Raw genomic sequence first — 18649 nt, 5'->3', positions numbered from 1 at the left:
GTTTATGTCTAGTATTACAACCTTTAGGAAATTACATGTATGAGATAGTTACTTGAATATTATATGAGATGCTTTTATCATGAGAATTCCTATCTTTTTTCCCATAAAATGTGAGCAGACCCTAGAGGTAAAGTGACCATTGATTGATAATCAGTTTCAGGAATAGCTTTGTTTTCAGGCAAAGACCATTTAATTTTGGTGACAAATGTTACCAAAAGTGTACCTAACTGGCAATATGCAAAATCTTCACCAATACATCTGTGTCTCCCACCACCGAATGGTAAATATGGGCTAGAAGTTCCCTTAGATATTTTTCCAAAACCATAATCAATATGTTCAACAGATTCATTAATTTGATTATCTGACCAGCGATGAATATCAAATTCTTTGGCATTTGGGAAATATTTATCCTGTAAATGAGTATATCCAGGAGAAACTAATAGTAAACGATGTTTTGGAATTATATAATTTGTTCTTGGTATAGGTATATTTTTTCTAACCTTACGGAACAATGAATGCAGTGGGTGATGTAATCTTAAAGTCTCTCTAATTGTTTGGTTAACTAACTTCATCTTTTGTAGAGATTCATAAGTAAGAGGAAGTCTACCATTATCTAGCACTTCCATTACCTCTTTGTAAAGTTCTTCTTGAATTTGAGGTTTCTCTGCCAAGTGCAATAGAAACCAGGCTGAAGTTGCAGCTGAAGTATGTTGACCGCCCATCAGGACACCAATTAATAAATTGGCAATTTCTTGGTCTGTCATTTTCGTTCCATCCTTATAAGTTGAATTTTTCAATAAAGAATCAATCAAGTCTCTGTCTTTTATGTCGTTAGTTGCTCTTCTTTCCTTGATTAAAGATAAATAAGTAGTTGATATTAATTTATGGGCATTGTCTCTACTCCTAAAGTGTTCTAATGGTAAATTTTTAAATACAAAATTAATTGGAGTGAAACCTTTATCCAAATCACTGTATAAATATGCAAAATCAGTATCTAGTTTTTTTCTTAATTGTTCACCTAATAAGGTTCTTGAAGAAGTGAAAATTGTCATTTCTGGTTGAGTGGCCATAACATTTGTAATGCCAGAGTTGTATTTCCCTAATCTAAAGAATTTTGAATTGGTGAAATATTTTTGTATTTCATCTTGAATTAAAGGTACATATTTTTTCAAAGACTCAATAGTTAAAGCTTTTTTAACAAATCTCTTCTGTTCAATTAATTTATCGTGATCACAATCATAAATTACACCCTTGCCAAACACTGGTGTTGTCATTCTTGAATATACATCTTTTGCAGAAACTTCGTCGACATTAGCATTAAAAATGAAGTCGTTACCATTTGGACCTAAATAAACTGTAATAATTTGACCTAACATTACAAATGAAAATATGTCACCATGTTTCTTTTGGCAATCTTGTAGAAATTTGTAAGGTTTCAAGTTATAGCTAGCATAATTACCAACCCATGGCACCCAATGCATTACCAAGGGAGGTCTGTCAGTTCTAAAGGACTCATATACTTGCCAGAATATATTATAAGCCAATGGAGTCACTATTATAATGGTGACAATTTGCCAGAAGGAAAATGAAATAATAAATAATAATAAAGATTTCACTAATTCCATTTGGAAAGTATAAATTTATCTATATGTTTTATTAAATTAGCACGATTGGTTGGTTAGTCTAAGCGTTATGTCAAGAAACTATATAACAAGTTTTACAGTGGACAAAGGCAGAACTATTAAAATATTTGAGAAGTTGAACAGCATACACTTATATATATATATATATATATATATATATATTTAAAGTAATTTATGACAGTGTAATACGATTTCAAATACAACTATATGATTATGATTTTTTTTTAATACATTTTCAATATCAACAAGTTTAAGATAACTTTGTAGGTATTCTCTTATGGAATTAACTGATTTCGAAATAATGATGCTGTAACGAAAAATAAAAAGGAATAGTAAACCACGAAACAACAATAAATACCCAGCCTAGTAACATTCGGTACCACCCGTTCAACTTGATCTGTACTTCTGAATGAAAACTCTGCATCCTCGATACCTCTAAGAAGCGGCACTTTTAGATGTTGAGCTTATAGAGAACACGAAGTTCAATAACAACAAGTTTTGATTAGGTTTATTGAACCAAAGTTACTTAACTTCATGGACGAATAAAATTTGACATTGCTTCTTCCATTTATCGTAAGTAGAACTGAACAAATGACATAGTGCTAGATGAAAATAAATACCAGCAGAAGTCATAGAAAAGATGATATGTATACTACATAGCAAGAAGGTCTTTCTAGCTACATTAATAGAACATCAATCCTACAATAAATTACTTTAAAATGAAAACATGCAGCAGAATACTTACCAAGAAACTGGTCTTACATAAATAAGACATGTACTGGACCTATTAACATTTCGAGGAACAAATAGTTTTGTAATGTATGATTCGATGATGTATCGAATCAAGAAGTAAAAGAAATTGCAGGTTTTTTTTTTTTGGCTTTTACTGTTTTTACTGGTTGTATGTTAAAGTTTCTTCACATTGTTTGAGAGCAAAGGCAGGTCAAGAAGAGAACCATGCTGGAATTAAAATAATTAAAAGAAATCGGTAGCTGGAAGGTTCTTGGGATGATTCTTGAATAAATGGGATATAAAAAAAAAAAAAAGTGAAAATTAAGAAACAAGACAATGTACAGTAACTACCAAAAAAAAAAGATAGATTTCAAAAGAGAAAATATCGAGGGAAGTGAATTCTTTTTTTATTCTGATCGAGAAATTTTTCTTCTTTTAAAGTTGTTGGTATTGAAAATTTTCTGTCTATTTTTGTTATATTTTTATTTGTTTCCAGTATCCAATCAATCCCTGAGGGCCAAGGACACTTATTAATTGGATTTTTTATTTTTAACAACTGACTGTTGGTTGTTTTGTCTCAAACTGGCATGAAACTTCTTGTACCGCAATCATTCAGCTGTATTAGGTCAAATACACAACTGGCCTCTTTTCTTGTCTGGTATTATTTTTCTTTTTTTTATTCAATTTCATTTGAATGAGAGAAGTCGATGCACAGATAATATATATCGTATGCCCAGAAACAATATATTACACTATGTCTTGCATAACAGTAATAACTACTGTTAATAATCAGGTTGATGGTTTGGTATAGAGCGCATTTTTCACTAATGTATTGATAGAAATTTATTTTTATCAGTAGCATTTTGGATATATAAGTGATAAGTGAAGTAATTCGGGAAAATTGTATGTACGTAACGTATGTACGCCCAATATTTATCCACGTTTTCTACTTAATTGCTCTCAAAAAAGGTCAATTTTAAGACGCCTACGTAGAGGATGTTTATCCGAAGAACTCTATAAACGTGGAGAGGTGGAATAACAAATCGAACACATTTCCTGTTTAGGAGCATTACAAAAAGATACTTTTTACAGTGAGTTAACTGCTGGGTTTAAATCCGTCTCAGAATATTTTGGACCGGAGAAACCCATTCAGGCATGAGATAAATACCTATTATCACCGAGAACTGGCGGAGAAACAACATTTCCCTTTTTTTGAAATTTTAAGTTTTTTCCGTCACTCGGGAATTCAAGATCTCATAGCGAAGAACAAAACCATGCAGGGCTAGCGGATTAATTTATCAAGAATGGATTTTGATTATGTTCTACGTAAACTTATTGCAAGATACTGGTAGGTCTGGTCCATATAAATATTAACATACATTTATACACTACTTATCAACCTGCAATAAATATACCTACGGAAGGTATTTTTAGAATTATCCTATACCTTCCCTTTTACTAGCCCAAGACAGACACACTACAGTGCTCTAATGAAGAATCACATAGTTTTACCTATTGATTGAATATATCTGCTAGGTTCAAAGTCTTGAAATATCCATTTAGTAAGGGTTTCGAGGGATCAGGAGAACTCAATACATCTCCATACAATATTACACTACCTCTTGCTGAACTTTGAGGTTTCTTTTCAATATTTGTTCTTATTAATTAGTTGCGTTTAAATCCGGTTTACCTATTAATTATTGGCATAGCTGGCTTCTTTTGCTTGCATTGAGTGAAAAAATTACAAAGGAGGTTCACAATATAAATTTAAGGACTGTTCATTTTATTCATTGCTCTTTTCTTTGTTTTATATCATCTTATTAAGATATTAAAGTTGTGTCAATTAATTATTGGTCAGGTTATCTATTAATCATTAAAAGGATTACTTAAGGGTCTTTGTAAATTAAAATAAAAGAAATGACACCATTTCCATCAAGATTAAAAAAAGGGGGGGTATTAGCTACATCATTATGACAGATTGATTATCTAGGTTTTTGGTAAGGCTCAATTAGAGATAACATCCAAAGAACCGTAGTAAAGTTATCTATAAATAGGATATTTTTCGGTCTTTTATAATATATTATGGTAAAACAATTCTACCACCTTTTATTAGTATATACAGTATTTATATTAGCATCTTACATGAATGAATAGATATTACAGAAAAGTAAACGATTTACTTTTATATTTCTGATGTAAAAATTAAGTAAGATATTTTCCACTAATTCAGAAAATATACAGTTACCCCTGAACATCTTTAAAGAATAATGATAAATAAAATGGACACCTATTAAACTTTTTTATTTTTATCTTCTTGAATATTAGTAATTATCAAATAATAATAAGAAGGAAAAATGATTGAATACATTGATTGAATGAGACTAATCTAATATACTGGCATCGAAATAAGCAGTTGGATCCAATGAAGAAATATCAACACATTTGGCTTCGCCATCTAAAATTATCTCTGACAATACTTTTCCTGTCACAGGGGCATTGTTAATACCCCAGCAGGAATGGCCACTGGCAATGAAAAGATTTTTGACATTAGTTTCACCAATTAATGGACCTGAACTTGTTGATACATTTAATACAGGTAAATAGCAAGCCTGCCTTACCAAAACACTACTACTTTCAATGATGGAAGGAGTTAGTATTTTTGAAGCATAATAAAGTAGTTCATCACATTTCTCTTGGACAATGGTAACATCATTTAATGTCTCTGGTAATTCCATTAAAGTGTCACCTTCACCACATACGTAAATTTCATCTTTTCTTGAATAGATTTCAGGTGAAAAGGTTTGATTCTTATTTATTTGCAATTCCGAGAACAAAGCAAAAGGGGTTAATTCCTTGGCTAACAATTTTTCATCATCTTCTGTTCTTGGTTTCAGGACGATGGAATGAGCCCTTAAACCTGATATTGGGCAATCTAGCAAAATTTTACTGGTCCAAGGCCCCATGGTGAGGATCAATTTATCGACATTATTAATTTCTATAGGATCTTGAGATGGATAACCTGGAGTGGTAGGGATAAACTGCAATGAGTTTGCTACACCGTTATCATCCATATTAATCTTACTTACTTTGCCCAATACGACTTCAACAGCACCGGTTTCGATTGCCTTTGATAACATGAATCTTGTGAACTTCATTGGATGGACCTGGGCAGTGGAATCCACACTACCTAGAGAAGACCATTCTTTTACCATGAATCTGCGAATCCAGGTCAGATCTTTCGGTAAACCGTTTGGATCCACGTCCAACTCGAGACAATCTTCGTCGTCATCGTCGTCGTCGTCATCATTGCTATCGTTATTTTTTGTATCATTATAGTCGTTATCATCATTATTAATTTTACTTTTAAGTAGAGAACCTGCATTGACTTTGCTGTTGCTAGATATGCTTGAACTATCGTCATCCTTCAACAGTGATTTGAGTTTCCCACTTCTATTCTTGTTCTTCAATCCAAAATGCGTTTTGTCAGAACCATAGACAGAATTCAAATTCGTATTAGGGTTAGCATTCTGCAATCTCAAATCAGCCTCCAAAGAGACAGTAGGTAGCCTTCTATAGTCCCAGTTTTCCTCACCGTTGAACTCATCAGATAAATCCTGATGCATTTGGAAAGAGAGAGGGACGATTTCCTCAGGGAAAGCCCAGGAAGCCAGCAAACCACCAGCCTTACCAGAGGCCCCACCTGCAACCTCAGTTGTCTCGAATAAAGTGATTTTGATATCTTGGCCACTAAACTTTGGATGTCTCGTCAGATAAAATGCAGTGCAGGCACCAATGATCCCACCACCTACAATAACGATATGCTTCTTTCCGGCAGCATTTGGACTAGGGACAGTCTTGTAATCAATTTCAATAAAATCCAGAGCCATAACGTAACACACAGTTGCTCTATTGCGTCTTATGCAAGATATAGTATTGAACTTTTAACAATGAACAAAACTTGAAAGATAAAGATATCTCCTTATATAGCAACTAAAACAATATGAAATTCTAAAATTAAAAATGGGAGAGTGCAACTAAATAAAATTTTACAATTACAAATCATAACCAAAGACAGGAACAAGAACAAGAACAGGAATAAGAACAAGAACAAGAACAAGGGTTTCATAAAGAGTACCAGACCATCAACAATAAGAATAACAAGAAAGAACAAGAAACTATTCCCATTGCTTATTAAATCACATAACCGTCGTAAAATGTAATAGAGGTTAACTGAAAGGGATGGCTTTGATTGTTTGTTCGTTTGTTATTTCAAATGCAAACCAGAACAGAACAGAGAGAGTGAGTATATATATTGTATATAAACAAGTTAAGAATAGCAAATGTGATCATGTATATTTTCGAAAGTGTATAGACTCTATTAAACAATAAGTAAAACTAAACCAATGATATATTGCTTATTGCAAGGGGTCCCCCTACTGACTTGACATCACCACCGCACCCCCACCTTCCTTCCCTCCCTCCTCCTTCACCCCCACGTCTCTCTTTCTCTCGATTCCTCACTCTTGATCGAACCTTCTTATACAACGATTCTTATTTCTTATGGCTTGTCTTGTCTAGTCTTGTCGTTGTTTGTTTCTTACCCATTGCCATTTTCTTTTGTCAATTCACCATCAACTCTTGTTCTTGTTCTCTTTACGCTCCACTGGCCTCCCAATGGATATATTACATCACATCACATCACATTTTTAAAATCCGATTCGAAATTATGAAACTTTTCAATCTGGAGCACACTCTTGTTTCTGTATTGACAAGAGATATATTAATCATATATCTACTTTCTATTTATGAAATTGATGTCATCACTTCAACTATGAGAAGGTTATTTTCTACTTCTATTGCAAAACTATCGATTTCAAAGGCTTCCTTCAATGTTAGATCAATTATCTCAAACGTCTCCCTCTACCAAGACTCTATTAAATCAAGAAAGTTAACTAATGAATTGGAACTGTTGAACTCGTTAAACAGTCTGTCTAGTAATTATAATCGTTGTAATGAATTGAGTAATAGTATTTCTTTGGTTCAAGTCAATCGTAAAAAAATTGAAAACTTGATCAAATCTGATAAAAATAATCTGAACTCATACTTGGATCAATTGAAATCATTGAAAACAAATTTCACTGAGTATTCAAATCAATTGAAATTACTTAAATCTTCAATTGACGATTTTTGTTCTTCTTTACCAAATTTAATACATGAAACTACTCCGATTTCAAACCCTCAGATAGTACATTGGATAAATCCAAAGGATAACTATACCAATGATCCAGATAGAGACCATGTCAAGATTATGGTCGATAAAGGTTTGATCGATTTTAAAACTGCTTCAGCCATCTCTGGGAACTCTTGGTATTATCTATTGGGCAGAGGTGCTCAACTAGAACATGCACTAGTTTCCTTTGCTATTGAACAAGCCATGGCAAATGGCTTCGAATTGTGTTTCCCACCGACTATTGCTAGGAATGAAGTCATCGATGCTTGTGGGTTTAGACCAAGAGATATGAATAACGAACAACAGATATATCATATTGAAGATATGCAAAGCGGATTGATAGCAACTGCAGAAATCACCTTGGCAGGTTTGGGAATCAACAAAGTCCTGGACTTGACTAAGGGTCCAAAGAAATTAGTTGGAGTCTCTAGAAGTTTTAGGGCTGAAGCTGGTGCAAGAGGTCGTGACACTAAAGGTCTATACAGAGTTCATGAATTTACAAAAGTTGAATTGTTCTGTTGGGCAAAACCAGCGGATAGTGAACGTTTATTAGAAGATTTGAAGAATTTCCAGGTTGATCTGGTCACATCATTGGGATTATCTGCTAAATTGTTAAACATGCCTGCAAACGATTTAGGTGCCCCAGCCTACAAAAAATATGACATCGAAGCTTGGATGCCAGGTAGAGGAAGCTTTGGTGAAATTACTTCAACCTCAAATTGCACAGACTTCCAAAGCAGAAGAATGAATACAAAGTATAAAAATGACACAACAAATTCGTTGGAATACGTTCATACTTTAAATGGTACAGCAATGGCAATCCCAAGAATAATACTTGCCATCGTAGAAAATTTCTACAACCCTGATACCAATTTAATTGAAGTACCAAAAGTTTTACAAAAATATATGGGTGGAATCTCCCAAATATAATCTAATGCAACCATGTATATAATAAGTAAATTAGACCTTCACGATAAAGAATTCAGTAAATATAGTCAATTTAATGTCACCTTTTAATGCATTGTCACACACACACATACTCTCTCTCTATATATATATAGGAATTGCTTTCTTATATCAAAATATTCAAATCACGTGACGGTGATTTTAACAAAAGTAAAATATTAAATATCGTTGATTAAATTCATCTATCCATGTATATATAAGTATCTAACAAGACTAAAACTATCAATAGAAACTTGTATCTACTTGATATTTGGGAGCTATTGGTGTATCGAGGTTCAGGTATAGCACAATTCTAGGTTGCAAAAGATGTTATTGCTTGCACTCGCTGATGCACATATTCCAGATAGGGCAATTGTATGTTTAACAGCCTAATTAAGGCTACAATGTGAAATAACTTTATGATCGATTTGAATAATTTTTTACTAACATAGTACATTTTGTTATCAGGACTTGCCAATTAAGTTTAAGAAGCTTTTGAATGTTTCAAACAAGATTTCACGATCTGTTTTGTTGGGCAATTGCACTAAGTCACCAAGTTTATTGAAATTTGTAAACGACATTTCACCTAATGTTACAATGGTAAGGGGTGAATTTGATAACTTGAAATTTCTTTCTACCGGTAAGGATAACAATCCAATTGAGAATGAAATTCCTGTTAATGCTGTGATAAAAGTAGGGAATTTCAAGATAGGTTGTTGTAGTGGATATATGATTGTACCAAAGGCAGACCCGTTATCCCTTTTAGCATTGGCAAGGCAATTGGATGTAGATATATTGTTGTGGGGTGGTACTCATAATGTAGAGGCATATACTTTGGAAGGTAAATTTTTCGTGAACCCTGGTAGTTGCACTGGTGCATTTAATACAGATTGGCCAATATCTACAAATATTGAAACATCTGATGAGGAAATCACGGGAATTGATAAATCACTAAATACAGACTCGACCAAAGAAGAAGAGATTGTGAAAGAAGAGGAAGAATCTGTAAAAGAGGAAGAGAACGATAACAATTCTAAAGAAAATAAGAAATCCAAGAAGAAGAAAAAGAAGAAGAATAACAATAATAACAATAAAGCAGAGGCTGAAAGCAATAAAACAGAGGCTGTAAGCAATGCAAATGGGACTGATCTTAAACAAGATCAAGAACCAGAAAGTAAAGAAGGGGAAAAGAATATTGAAGATATCGAATTAGATATTGATATGTCTGAATTCGAAGTATCAGGATCAAATATTCCAAGTTTTACTCTTCTTGATATTGAAGAGTCTACATGCACATTATACATTTACTTGTATATGGATGGTGAAGTAAAAGTTGATAAAATTTCTTATACTAAGGAAAGTTGATGATAAGATATAAACTTTAATATTAAAATATACATATAAGATTTTTGTGTAGTTAATGATGTTATATAGATTTATGATATGAATTACGAATACCTACTTGGTCGATGAAATAAAGCAAAACCAGATCTTGAATTTTGAAATTATAATTACTGCTTGTCCCAAATATATAGATTTAGCCTATATGCATATATGTATATATATATATATATTACTGGGGAAGTATTTAAACATTACATGACTTTTTGTTATACAACGATACTTTCGATACCTTCCTTTAAAATATCTTCCAAGAGATCACTTTCCAAGTCATCTTCCAAGACATTTTCTTTATCCTTGCCACGATGAGCAAAATTCTTTGGATGCAATTCATCTAAATCTAATACTTTCTTCATCGAGTAAGCATCTTCACCATCTTGATAATAACTTTTCTCTACACTTAGAACTTCGAATTCCAAAGTATCCTTGTATAAATGCAAAGCTGCTCTATTGGACTCTCTAACATGTAAAGAAACGTATTCAGCTTTATAAACTTCTCTCAATGCAAATAATGCCTGTCTCATCAATTTTTCAGCAATACCCATTCTTCTATAAGTTCTCATAACACTTAAGGACGTTATGTGGCCGTTTGGTGGTTCGTTTTGTTGATCAGGATCATCATTCATTTTAGTCAACACATAGCCAACCAATTTCTCACCTGGCCCAACATAAGTAGGGTCTAACTTTACCATCTTGGAATTTTCAACATCCTCAATCTCTAAAGATTCCTCATCCTTATCTTCAATATTTGAAATCTCATTAGAACAATCAGTATTAATCGCAACAAATGAAGCCTCTGGCCATGATAAAATATGATACATATAATACTTCAACATATAATTCTCAGGCAAGTTATGCAAATTTGCATTTTGCATGCAAATGATATCGTTGACAGTAGCCCTTCTTATAGTAATTGGCATCTTCCTAATATGTTTGTGCTAAACGCTATGTCTTGCTCAACTTATCCAACACTCTACCAAAAAAAAAAATAAGAGGAAAGCTCCCACCAACACAATTGAATCAGTAAAGTTGAATAACACCTTATAGAACCAACAAGATAGCTTTATAAAAACCCAACTATCATAAATATCTCGTCAATATCAAAGTCCATTAGTTTTTTGCATTCTAATCAAAAATTTCAAAGCTAATCAATCTCAGTTTCATCATTTTGAAGGAACTCAAATGCACGACGACGTCAAACAATTTCAAAATAGCGACAATAATGACTTTTCACTGACTTATTCGATGGTATTGGTAACTTGTTTGATGGTGTTAGTATTGGAAAGGTCAAAAGTTCCCAACTTTTAAAGTATTTTGATGTTGATTTTGATGTTGATGATGGATATTATCTTTATAGTTTCTTGCGATTAATGGTGAATTGAATTGTCGTGGATTGATTGTTTCATTGTGATGTGTAAGTATTGGATATATCACTGATTGTTCTTGATTGTTCTTGTTTTAAGCAGATTGGATTGGATGTCTTGCTTCTTATATCGATTGTCAAAAGTAGTTGATAATGGTTGATCTTCCCTTTTTTAATTTTTTTTTCTTACGATAGAGGGCAATGATGATTGATTATTGTTTCTTGTAAGGGGACGGTTGATCTTATTTGTAGTAGATCATCACGTTCGTCTGTCAGAGTAAGTTTCTTTGATTTTCACTGATGTATGTAAAGTATGTGGATATTTCTTGGAAGGTCTATAAATCGTATTAGTAGCGACAAATAGTGATAGAGTAGTTGTAGAGATTCGATCTGTTTTATTCTTCTTTTTTTTTTTTGGTATAGATTTTGCCGCTGATTTTGGGTTATCGAGTAATACCATACTGTTTGTATGAGGTCATTCTGTTTAAGAATATGAGTAAACGTAAATTCAGAATTGTGAATGAACAACATGATAATATTATTCCTTTAAAATCAAAAGCAACTAACATATCTAAATCAGTGAATCGTAATGAACCATCAAGGAAGCATCAACAAGTTAATTGCTCTGAGAAACATCAGATAAAGAAAAGAATGGTATTAAGCAATAAACCAGACTTAAGGTACAGTTCAGGTAATTATCTGAATTTCAAAAGTGCTGCTGACTCGACTACTTATTATGATACAAAAGAATTACAACAACAGAATAATATGGAGGATTCTTTGACCATAGAAGATTTTGATCAACCTCCTGAAAGAACTTCAACTCCCATGGTGTCCGCCTCAGATTACTCCCAAATAGACGATGATGACTTCTCTTCTTTGGAGTTAGACGACATCAACGTTTATCATCATTCCAATGCTCTACAATGTACTCCTATTTACCAGCAATACGAAGATCAATACTTGATGCAGAATAACTCCCCACTGCACAATAAAAGAAATTATATGAAGTATAAAAACCCAACTTCAATATGTCATAAACAAGTGTCAGATAAATTAAAATATATTGTCTCGAGTGATCAAAACTCAGGTCAACCTGTGATAACAATTACAAATAGTCCAATCAACAAACAATCTCGTGATAAAGGAAATATGACTACAAATATTAATCAGGTCGAAAGTGATATAGAAAGCTATATATCCAGTGGTGGTGAAGCTACTTATAGAGGAAGTACAAGTTCATAACAATCGTTATGGTCCATATTTCAGAATTATTGCTAGTGAAGCATAGTCACGACACAACTTCATTGAACTAGATTATCAAATAAAATATATATAGTGATACAAGGAGAAGTATACTTCAATAAATATTCAACGTCTACATTCTATTTAAATGGGTTTGTTAGGAGAATATTGTTAATTGACCTCTAGTGGCTTCGAAAAGTGTTACAATGACAGTTTGTCATCCACCTTATCTATCTATTTACTGACGATTTAAAGCCACTATGAATGAGTGCCACGCAGTTTGTCAGGTACTTGTTAATACTTGAAAAAAAATTAATCAAGCAAAAAAAGAAAATTCGACAACTGCAGGACTCGAACCTGCGCGGGCAGAGCCCAAAAGATTTCTAATCTTTCGCCTTAACCACTCGGCCAAGTTGCCAATAATTCTTGTCTTGTTAAAGAGATTTATTGTCTTCACATTTGTGTATCATTTAAAATAGATTATTCTCCCAGTACCAATATTGAACTGCTCTAAAATGGCCAATTTAACAAGCTATACATACAATAATATACTTTCGTTTTGAACTAGTCTTGATTGCTTTCAAAATTCGAAATTCTTCTGAAAGCAAAGAAAGCAGTTAAAAGTAAGTTAACCGAATTTGAAATTGACAATTTACTCATCTGCTTCTAATCATTAAAAGTATTGTTGTAAAATAGCCATAACATTATGGAGGATAATAACGTCTCTGTAAAAAGACAAAAAACTGAAGAAAGTCATATTGATTCAAATGAATTTAAACATTTAAAGAGCTTTTTCTTTAGGTTAAATACACTATACACCTTTCTGCTTTGCAGAAAACATGTAATACCAACATTTGAAAGGTTAAAGAAACCTATACAAGATACATTGAAAAGAGAAATAACAGAATTTGATTTTGCACAAATATGTGCCATTCTACCAAGAGAATGTATATTTAAATATATTGATGAGAATCAGATATTCACTGAAACTAAAGTATTCGATTTTAACAACGGTGGCTATCAGCAAAAGGATAATGATATATTTGAATTGAAAAGTATCACTAGTGAGTTTGAAGAACCTAAAACCTCACAAATACTGATTTTTGAATTTGTTGATGGTAATATGAAAAGGACATGGGGTGATGATAAATCTGCACCTAAAGTTAGACTACCTGATTATTCAACAGATGAGATGAAAAAAATGGTTATGAAAAGGAAGGAAGTTTTTGAAACTAAACTAGAAATATTTATTGATGAGAATCTTAGAAAAGGTCTAGAACCTATAGCTGAACTTCATTCGATTGCCAAAAAGTTAATCCCAAAGGAAAAAGAATATGAAGACCCTATTATATCAATGCTTAAGGCAAAGGAAGAAAAATCTTCAAAACCTTTGGTGGAAAATGTCAACGGTGTATTGACACCTACAATCCCAGGAATGATTGATATTTTAAAATCTTCTGAAATGTATACTTCTCAAATCAAACAGGATTATATCATAGAAGAGAGAGATGCTTCTTATGCTGATTTGGATTTTTCCTTATCACCAGAAGTCTACCAAGCAATTGAACATGATAGGTTTTACTCCCATCAAGCAGATGCAGTCAATGCTATTCATCATGGTCAAAACGTTATTATAACTACATCTACCTCTTCAGGTAAGTCGTTAATTTATCAATTGACAGCCATCGATCTTCTTTTAAAGAAACCAAATTCAACATTTATGTACATATTCCCTACAAAAGCATTAGCGCAAGATCAAAAAAGAGCCTTTGAGAAATTATTATCAAAAATCCCTGAACTTTCAAATATTGTCGTTGATACCTACGATGGGGATACAGAACAAAATCTCAGGACACATATTAGAAAGAATGCAAGAGTTATTTTCACCAACCCTGATATGATCCATACAAGTATACTGCCTAACCATCCAAATTGGAGGTTTTTCCTTTATAATCTGAAATTGGTTGTTGTTGATGAATTGCATATTTATAAGAGTTTATTTGGCTCTCATGTGGCATTAGTATTAAGAAGACTAAGGCGGTTATGTATCGACTATTATGACAATATGTCAATCCAATTCATTTCATGTTCAGCTACACTAAAAGAGCCAATAACTCATATGAAAAATATATTTGGTATAGATCAGGTAACATTAATAAATGAAGATGGGTCCCCAAGAGGTGCCAAGCACCTAGTGATATGGAATACACCTGTTCTTTCACAACATGTAAAAAAGAGAGAAAACTTTATAGGTGAGTCTGCAAAAATTTTGGTACAATTAGTTTTAAATAATGTAAGAACGATTGCTTTTTGTTTCGTAAGAAGAGTATGTGAATTGCTAATGAGAGAAGTGCGAAGTATTTTCATTGAAATGGGGAGGGAAGACCTTATTACTGAAGTAATGTCATATAGAGGTGGTTACTCTGCATCTGATAGACGTAAAATTGAAAGAGAGATGTTTCACGGTAATTTGAGAGCGGTTATTTCAACTAATGCTTTAGAATTGGGTATTGATATAGGTAACTTGGATGCAGTTCTGATGTGTGGTTTTCCATTATCCTTAGCAAACTTCCATCAACAAAGTGGTAGAGCTGGTAGAAGAAGAAAAGATTCGATGACTATTGTTGTTGCATCAGACAACCCAACAGATCAACATTATGTTGCCCACTCTGAGATTTTGCTGGAAGATAAAAATCCAGATTCCTACCAAGAATTGATTCTTGATTTTGATAATATACTAATTCTCGAAGGCCATATACAATGTGCGGCATTTGAATTGCCAATAAGAATTGAACGTGATGAAAAATATTTTAATTCCAAATATCTATCAACCATTTGTCATGAAAGGTTACAACACACTGTAGATGGTTATAATACACACAATAGATTTTTGCCATGGCCATCTAAGTTTGTTTCACTCAGAGGTGTGGAAGAAGATGAATTTGCAGTAGTTGATATAACTAATGGGAGAAATATTATTATCGAAGAAATTGAAGCTTCAAGAACAAGTTTTACCTTATATGATGGTGGAATTTTTATTCATCAAGGTTATCCGTATCTAATCAAGGAATTCAATCCTGACGAACGTTATGCAAAAGTACAAAGGGTTGATGTTGATTGGATTACAAGTCAGAGGGATTTTACAGATGTTGATCCAAAAGAAATTGAATTAGTTCGGTCTCTTAAAGATAGTGATATTCCTGTCTATTTTGGGAAAATTGAAAGCACTATCATTGTTTTTGGTTTTTTTAAAGTTGATAAACAAAATAGAATTATAGATGCTGTAGAAACACATAATCCTCCAGTTATAATCAATTCTAAAGGATTTTGGATCGACCTCCCCGTAAGGGCACTTGAAATTTGTAACGAGAAAAGTCTAAACGTAGCTGGCGCTATTCATGCAGCTACACATGCTATTATTGGATTGCTTCCTAGATTCATTGTAGCAGGTGTTGATGAAATCTCGACAGAATGCAAGGCACCAGAAAAAGAATTCGCAGAAAGACAGACAAGCAGAAAACGTCCAGCAAGGTTAGTATTTTATGACTCTAAGGGTGGTAAATATGGATCAGGCCTAAGTGTAAAGGCATTTGAACATATTGATGATATTCTAGAAGGAACATTACAGAGAATTAGAGAGTGCCCCTGTGAGGATGGTTGTCCAAATTGTGTGGCAGCGTCATTTTGTAAGGAGAGAAGTTTGGTGTTATCTAAACCAGGCTCTATGGTATTATTACATTGTATTCTTGGCCATAAAGAAGAAGATTTCTTGGATGAAATAAAGGATGGTCCCGAACCAAATATGCCTGAAATTAAAGTCGAAACCATCATTCCAGTTACCGGGCATGTTAATTTTAGTGACGATTTTCAAATTATAGATGTTAGGATAAACAAAAACATAGAGCCATATCAGTCAACTGTAAAAGAAGAAATTGATTAGTTAAAGTATCATTAAATTTGATATACTATGTATCTGATATTACAGGAAGAGTTCAGAGATAAATCTATCTATGGATATCAATTACAAATGTAAATACATCATTATATAATATATACATATAGAACTTAGGACATTAATGTATCAACGGCCCATTTTACACTTAAGGTTCTTAGATCAGTATATGTTTGACCTACACCCACAAACAGGATAGGAATACCAGTAGCGTATACCATATTAACCATGGTACCTAACATTCCTCCTACCGTGTCACATTTGGAGACAATAAAAAAGTCTAAGTTTCTATTTTTACCGAATGCATTATTAAAATTTTTGGCTTGTTGAACTGAATCTGTACCAACTAATGCTTCACCAACCATAATTATCTTATCTGGTTTCGCTTGTTCTGCAAAAGACTTTAATGGCGACATTAATGTAGCATCGTTATGTCTTCTACCAGCGGTATCCATTAAAACAATATCGAAATCGTTATCACTTGCATATTTTATAGCTTGTTTAGCAATCTTAGTAACCAAGTCTGAACCACCATAGCCAGCTTCAAATAATTCAACGTAATCGTTACCACTTTTACCTCTTTTATTTTTTGAACCACGGACGTGAGATTCATCAGTTAATTGAGCTAAATTTTCTACATGGACTCTTAATTGTTCAACAGCACCAGATCTGAAAGTATCACACGCTACAATTAGTACCTTTAAGTTATTTTGTAATAACCAAAAGGCAAGTTTAGATAAGTTGGTAGACTTACCAACACCATTTACACCAACGACAGAGAATACGTATGGTACCTTCTTTCCGTCAGGGCCTGGTTGACTGGTCTTCTTTTGGATTTGGTGTAATAAATCGACAGAAACACCTGGAGTCAATATCTGTGTAATAGCTTTTGTTAATGATTCATGGGCAGCATTTTCGACACTAGTCCAATTTGCGGTTTTGGAACCTACTAAATCACGAGAAACCTGTTGGGTTAAGAAATCTGCTGCCTCAGGGGCAACATTTTTAGTAATTAACTGATCTTTTAATTTAGTCAATGCTGATTTTAAATCATCATCAGTAATTGTCTTGTTACCTAACAAATGCTTTTGCAAAAACCCGAATGCAGAATTTAAAGTAGAGTTAGTCTTTGCATCAGAAATGTTTTGTTCCTTTTGGTTTGAAGATAGGAGATCGTCAATTTCTTTGATTAAAAATTCACCTTTATTTGTTCTCTCACCAAAAGAATCTTTATCAAAAGTTGGGTCTAAAACCAAATTGGAAGTAGGAGTACCATTTTTAGAGTCTTCTGAAAAATCCAAAGTTGAAGTATCACCATGAAATTCTTCTACCATGTTACCATCTCTCCCCCATTTTCTCCCACCAGACTTAGTATTGCTTTGATTTTTATTTTGTTTACTTATAGAATCCTTTGAATTATTGCCTTTAACATTTGATTTTTCCTTTACGTTTTTATTTGAAGTTGTTGAAGTTCCAATTTTTTTAATTGAATCTTCATATTTAGCAATAAAATATTTATCAAATGTCTTTATTGTTTCATTTAAATCCTGCAAAACTTCACAATAATTATGTTCATTTTTCCCTGACTTTCCCTTCATGTTCTCCAATATGCTTTGATTCAAGTCCAACGAGTCCCATAACGCTAGCACCAAATTCAAAGTAGATTCTGCTTCATTATTAAGTTCTAACGATTGTTCAGCGTAAGTTATTACAAAATACAACTCAGGTTGTTTCGAAATGTGAAACATAGCAGAAAAACTACGAGTCGATTTCTCCTGGGTGACATTAATAATGGTCAGTTTACTATTAATATCATCCTTCTTTGACACTGGCATATTAACCAAATGTGAAATAAAAGCATTCACCTGATTCAACATGGCCTTCTTATTCAAAGGATTATACTCATACAAAACCTCACCGGTCGGGGTGAAAATAACCAACTGATCAAACATCCTTATAATATCTATCTGTTAAATGAATCACTATAATAATACACCTCTTGCTCTAACTTTTGTTTGTTTTGGCTTTCCTCTATTGTTCGATCTCTAACTATCTCGATCCCAATTTCTCTAAAATAAAGCCTTCAAAGACAGATCAAAGAATAACCCAATACCACCAATTAGACAAACACTAACCAA

General features: G+C 33.0%; 8 protein-coding genes and 1 non-coding gene across 9 annotated transcripts; 4 read left to right on the top strand and 5 right to left on the bottom strand.

Moving 5' to 3' along the window:
- Positions 1-89: 89 nt before the first annotated feature.
- Kpol_1023p61 (cytochrome P450) lies at positions 90-1625 on the bottom strand (the record flags this gene model as incomplete). The annotated part of the gene is made up of 1 exon (XM_001646700.1): positions 90-1625. The coding sequence occupies one exon, from the start codon at positions 1623-1625 to the stop codon at positions 90-92; it is 1536 nt and encodes a 511-aa protein (XP_001646750.1).
- A 3131-nt stretch (positions 1626-4756) lies between these two features.
- On the bottom strand, positions 4757-6262 carry TDA3 (Tda3p; the record flags this gene model as incomplete). The annotated part of the gene is made up of 1 exon (XM_001646699.1): positions 4757-6262. One exon carries the CDS (start codon positions 6260-6262, stop codon positions 4757-4759), a length of 1506 nt encoding a protein of 501 aa, XP_001646749.1.
- An 839-nt stretch (positions 6263-7101) lies between these two features.
- DIA4 (putative serine--tRNA ligase DIA4) lies at positions 7102-8535 on the top strand (the record flags this gene model as incomplete). The annotated part of the gene is made up of 1 exon (XM_001646698.1): positions 7102-8535. The coding sequence occupies one exon, from the start codon at positions 7102-7104 to the stop codon at positions 8533-8535; it is 1434 nt and encodes a 477-aa protein (XP_001646748.1).
- Positions 8536-8877: 342 nt separating this feature from the next.
- Positions 8878-9915, top strand: VPS29 (retromer subunit VPS29; the record flags this gene model as incomplete). The annotated part of the gene is made up of 2 exons (XM_001646697.1): positions 8878-8925; positions 9019-9915. 2 exons carry the CDS (start codon positions 8878-8880, stop codon positions 9913-9915), a joined length of 945 nt encoding a protein of 314 aa, XP_001646747.1.
- Positions 9916-10160: 245 nt separating this feature from the next.
- On the bottom strand, positions 10161-10871 carry ARD1 (peptide alpha-N-acetyltransferase complex A subunit ARD1; the record flags this gene model as incomplete). The annotated part of the gene is made up of 1 exon (XM_001646696.1): positions 10161-10871. The coding sequence occupies one exon, from the start codon at positions 10869-10871 to the stop codon at positions 10161-10163; it is 711 nt and encodes a 236-aa protein (XP_001646746.1).
- Positions 10872-11806: 935 nt separating this feature from the next.
- Positions 11807-12559, top strand: SPO13 (Spo13p; the record flags this gene model as incomplete). Its single annotated transcript, XM_001646695.1, has 1 exon — positions 11807-12559. One exon carries the CDS (start codon positions 11807-11809, stop codon positions 12557-12559), a length of 753 nt encoding a protein of 250 aa, XP_001646745.1.
- Positions 12560-12895: 336 nt separating this feature from the next.
- Positions 12896-12977, bottom strand: Kpol_1023trna1. Its single transcript has one exon. It is a non-coding gene; the product is annotated as a tRNA-Ser (tRNA).
- A 288-nt stretch (positions 12978-13265) lies between these two features.
- HRQ1 (ATP-dependent 3'-5' DNA helicase) lies at positions 13266-16499 on the top strand (the record flags this gene model as incomplete). The annotated part of the gene is made up of 1 exon (XM_001646694.1): positions 13266-16499. One exon carries the CDS (start codon positions 13266-13268, stop codon positions 16497-16499), a length of 3234 nt encoding a protein of 1077 aa, XP_001646744.1.
- Positions 16500-16624: 125 nt separating this feature from the next.
- SRP101 (Signal recognition particle receptor subunit alpha) lies at positions 16625-18463 on the bottom strand (the record flags this gene model as incomplete). The annotated part of the gene is made up of 1 exon (XM_001646693.1): positions 16625-18463. One exon carries the CDS (start codon positions 18461-18463, stop codon positions 16625-16627), a length of 1839 nt encoding a protein of 612 aa, XP_001646743.1.
- Positions 18464-18649: the final 186 nt, after the last annotated feature.

The sequence above is a fragment of the Vanderwaltozyma polyspora genome, genomic scaffold (genome assembly GCF_000150035.1).
Source record: "Vanderwaltozyma polyspora DSM 70294 KpolScaffold1023 genomic scaffold, whole genome shotgun sequence".
In the NCBI taxonomy this organism is placed as follows: Eukaryota; Fungi; Ascomycota; class Saccharomycetes; order Saccharomycetales; family Saccharomycetaceae; genus Vanderwaltozyma; species Vanderwaltozyma polyspora.
Note: the sequence above shows the minus strand (reverse complement) of the source record. Positions and strands in the feature narration are given on the sequence as shown.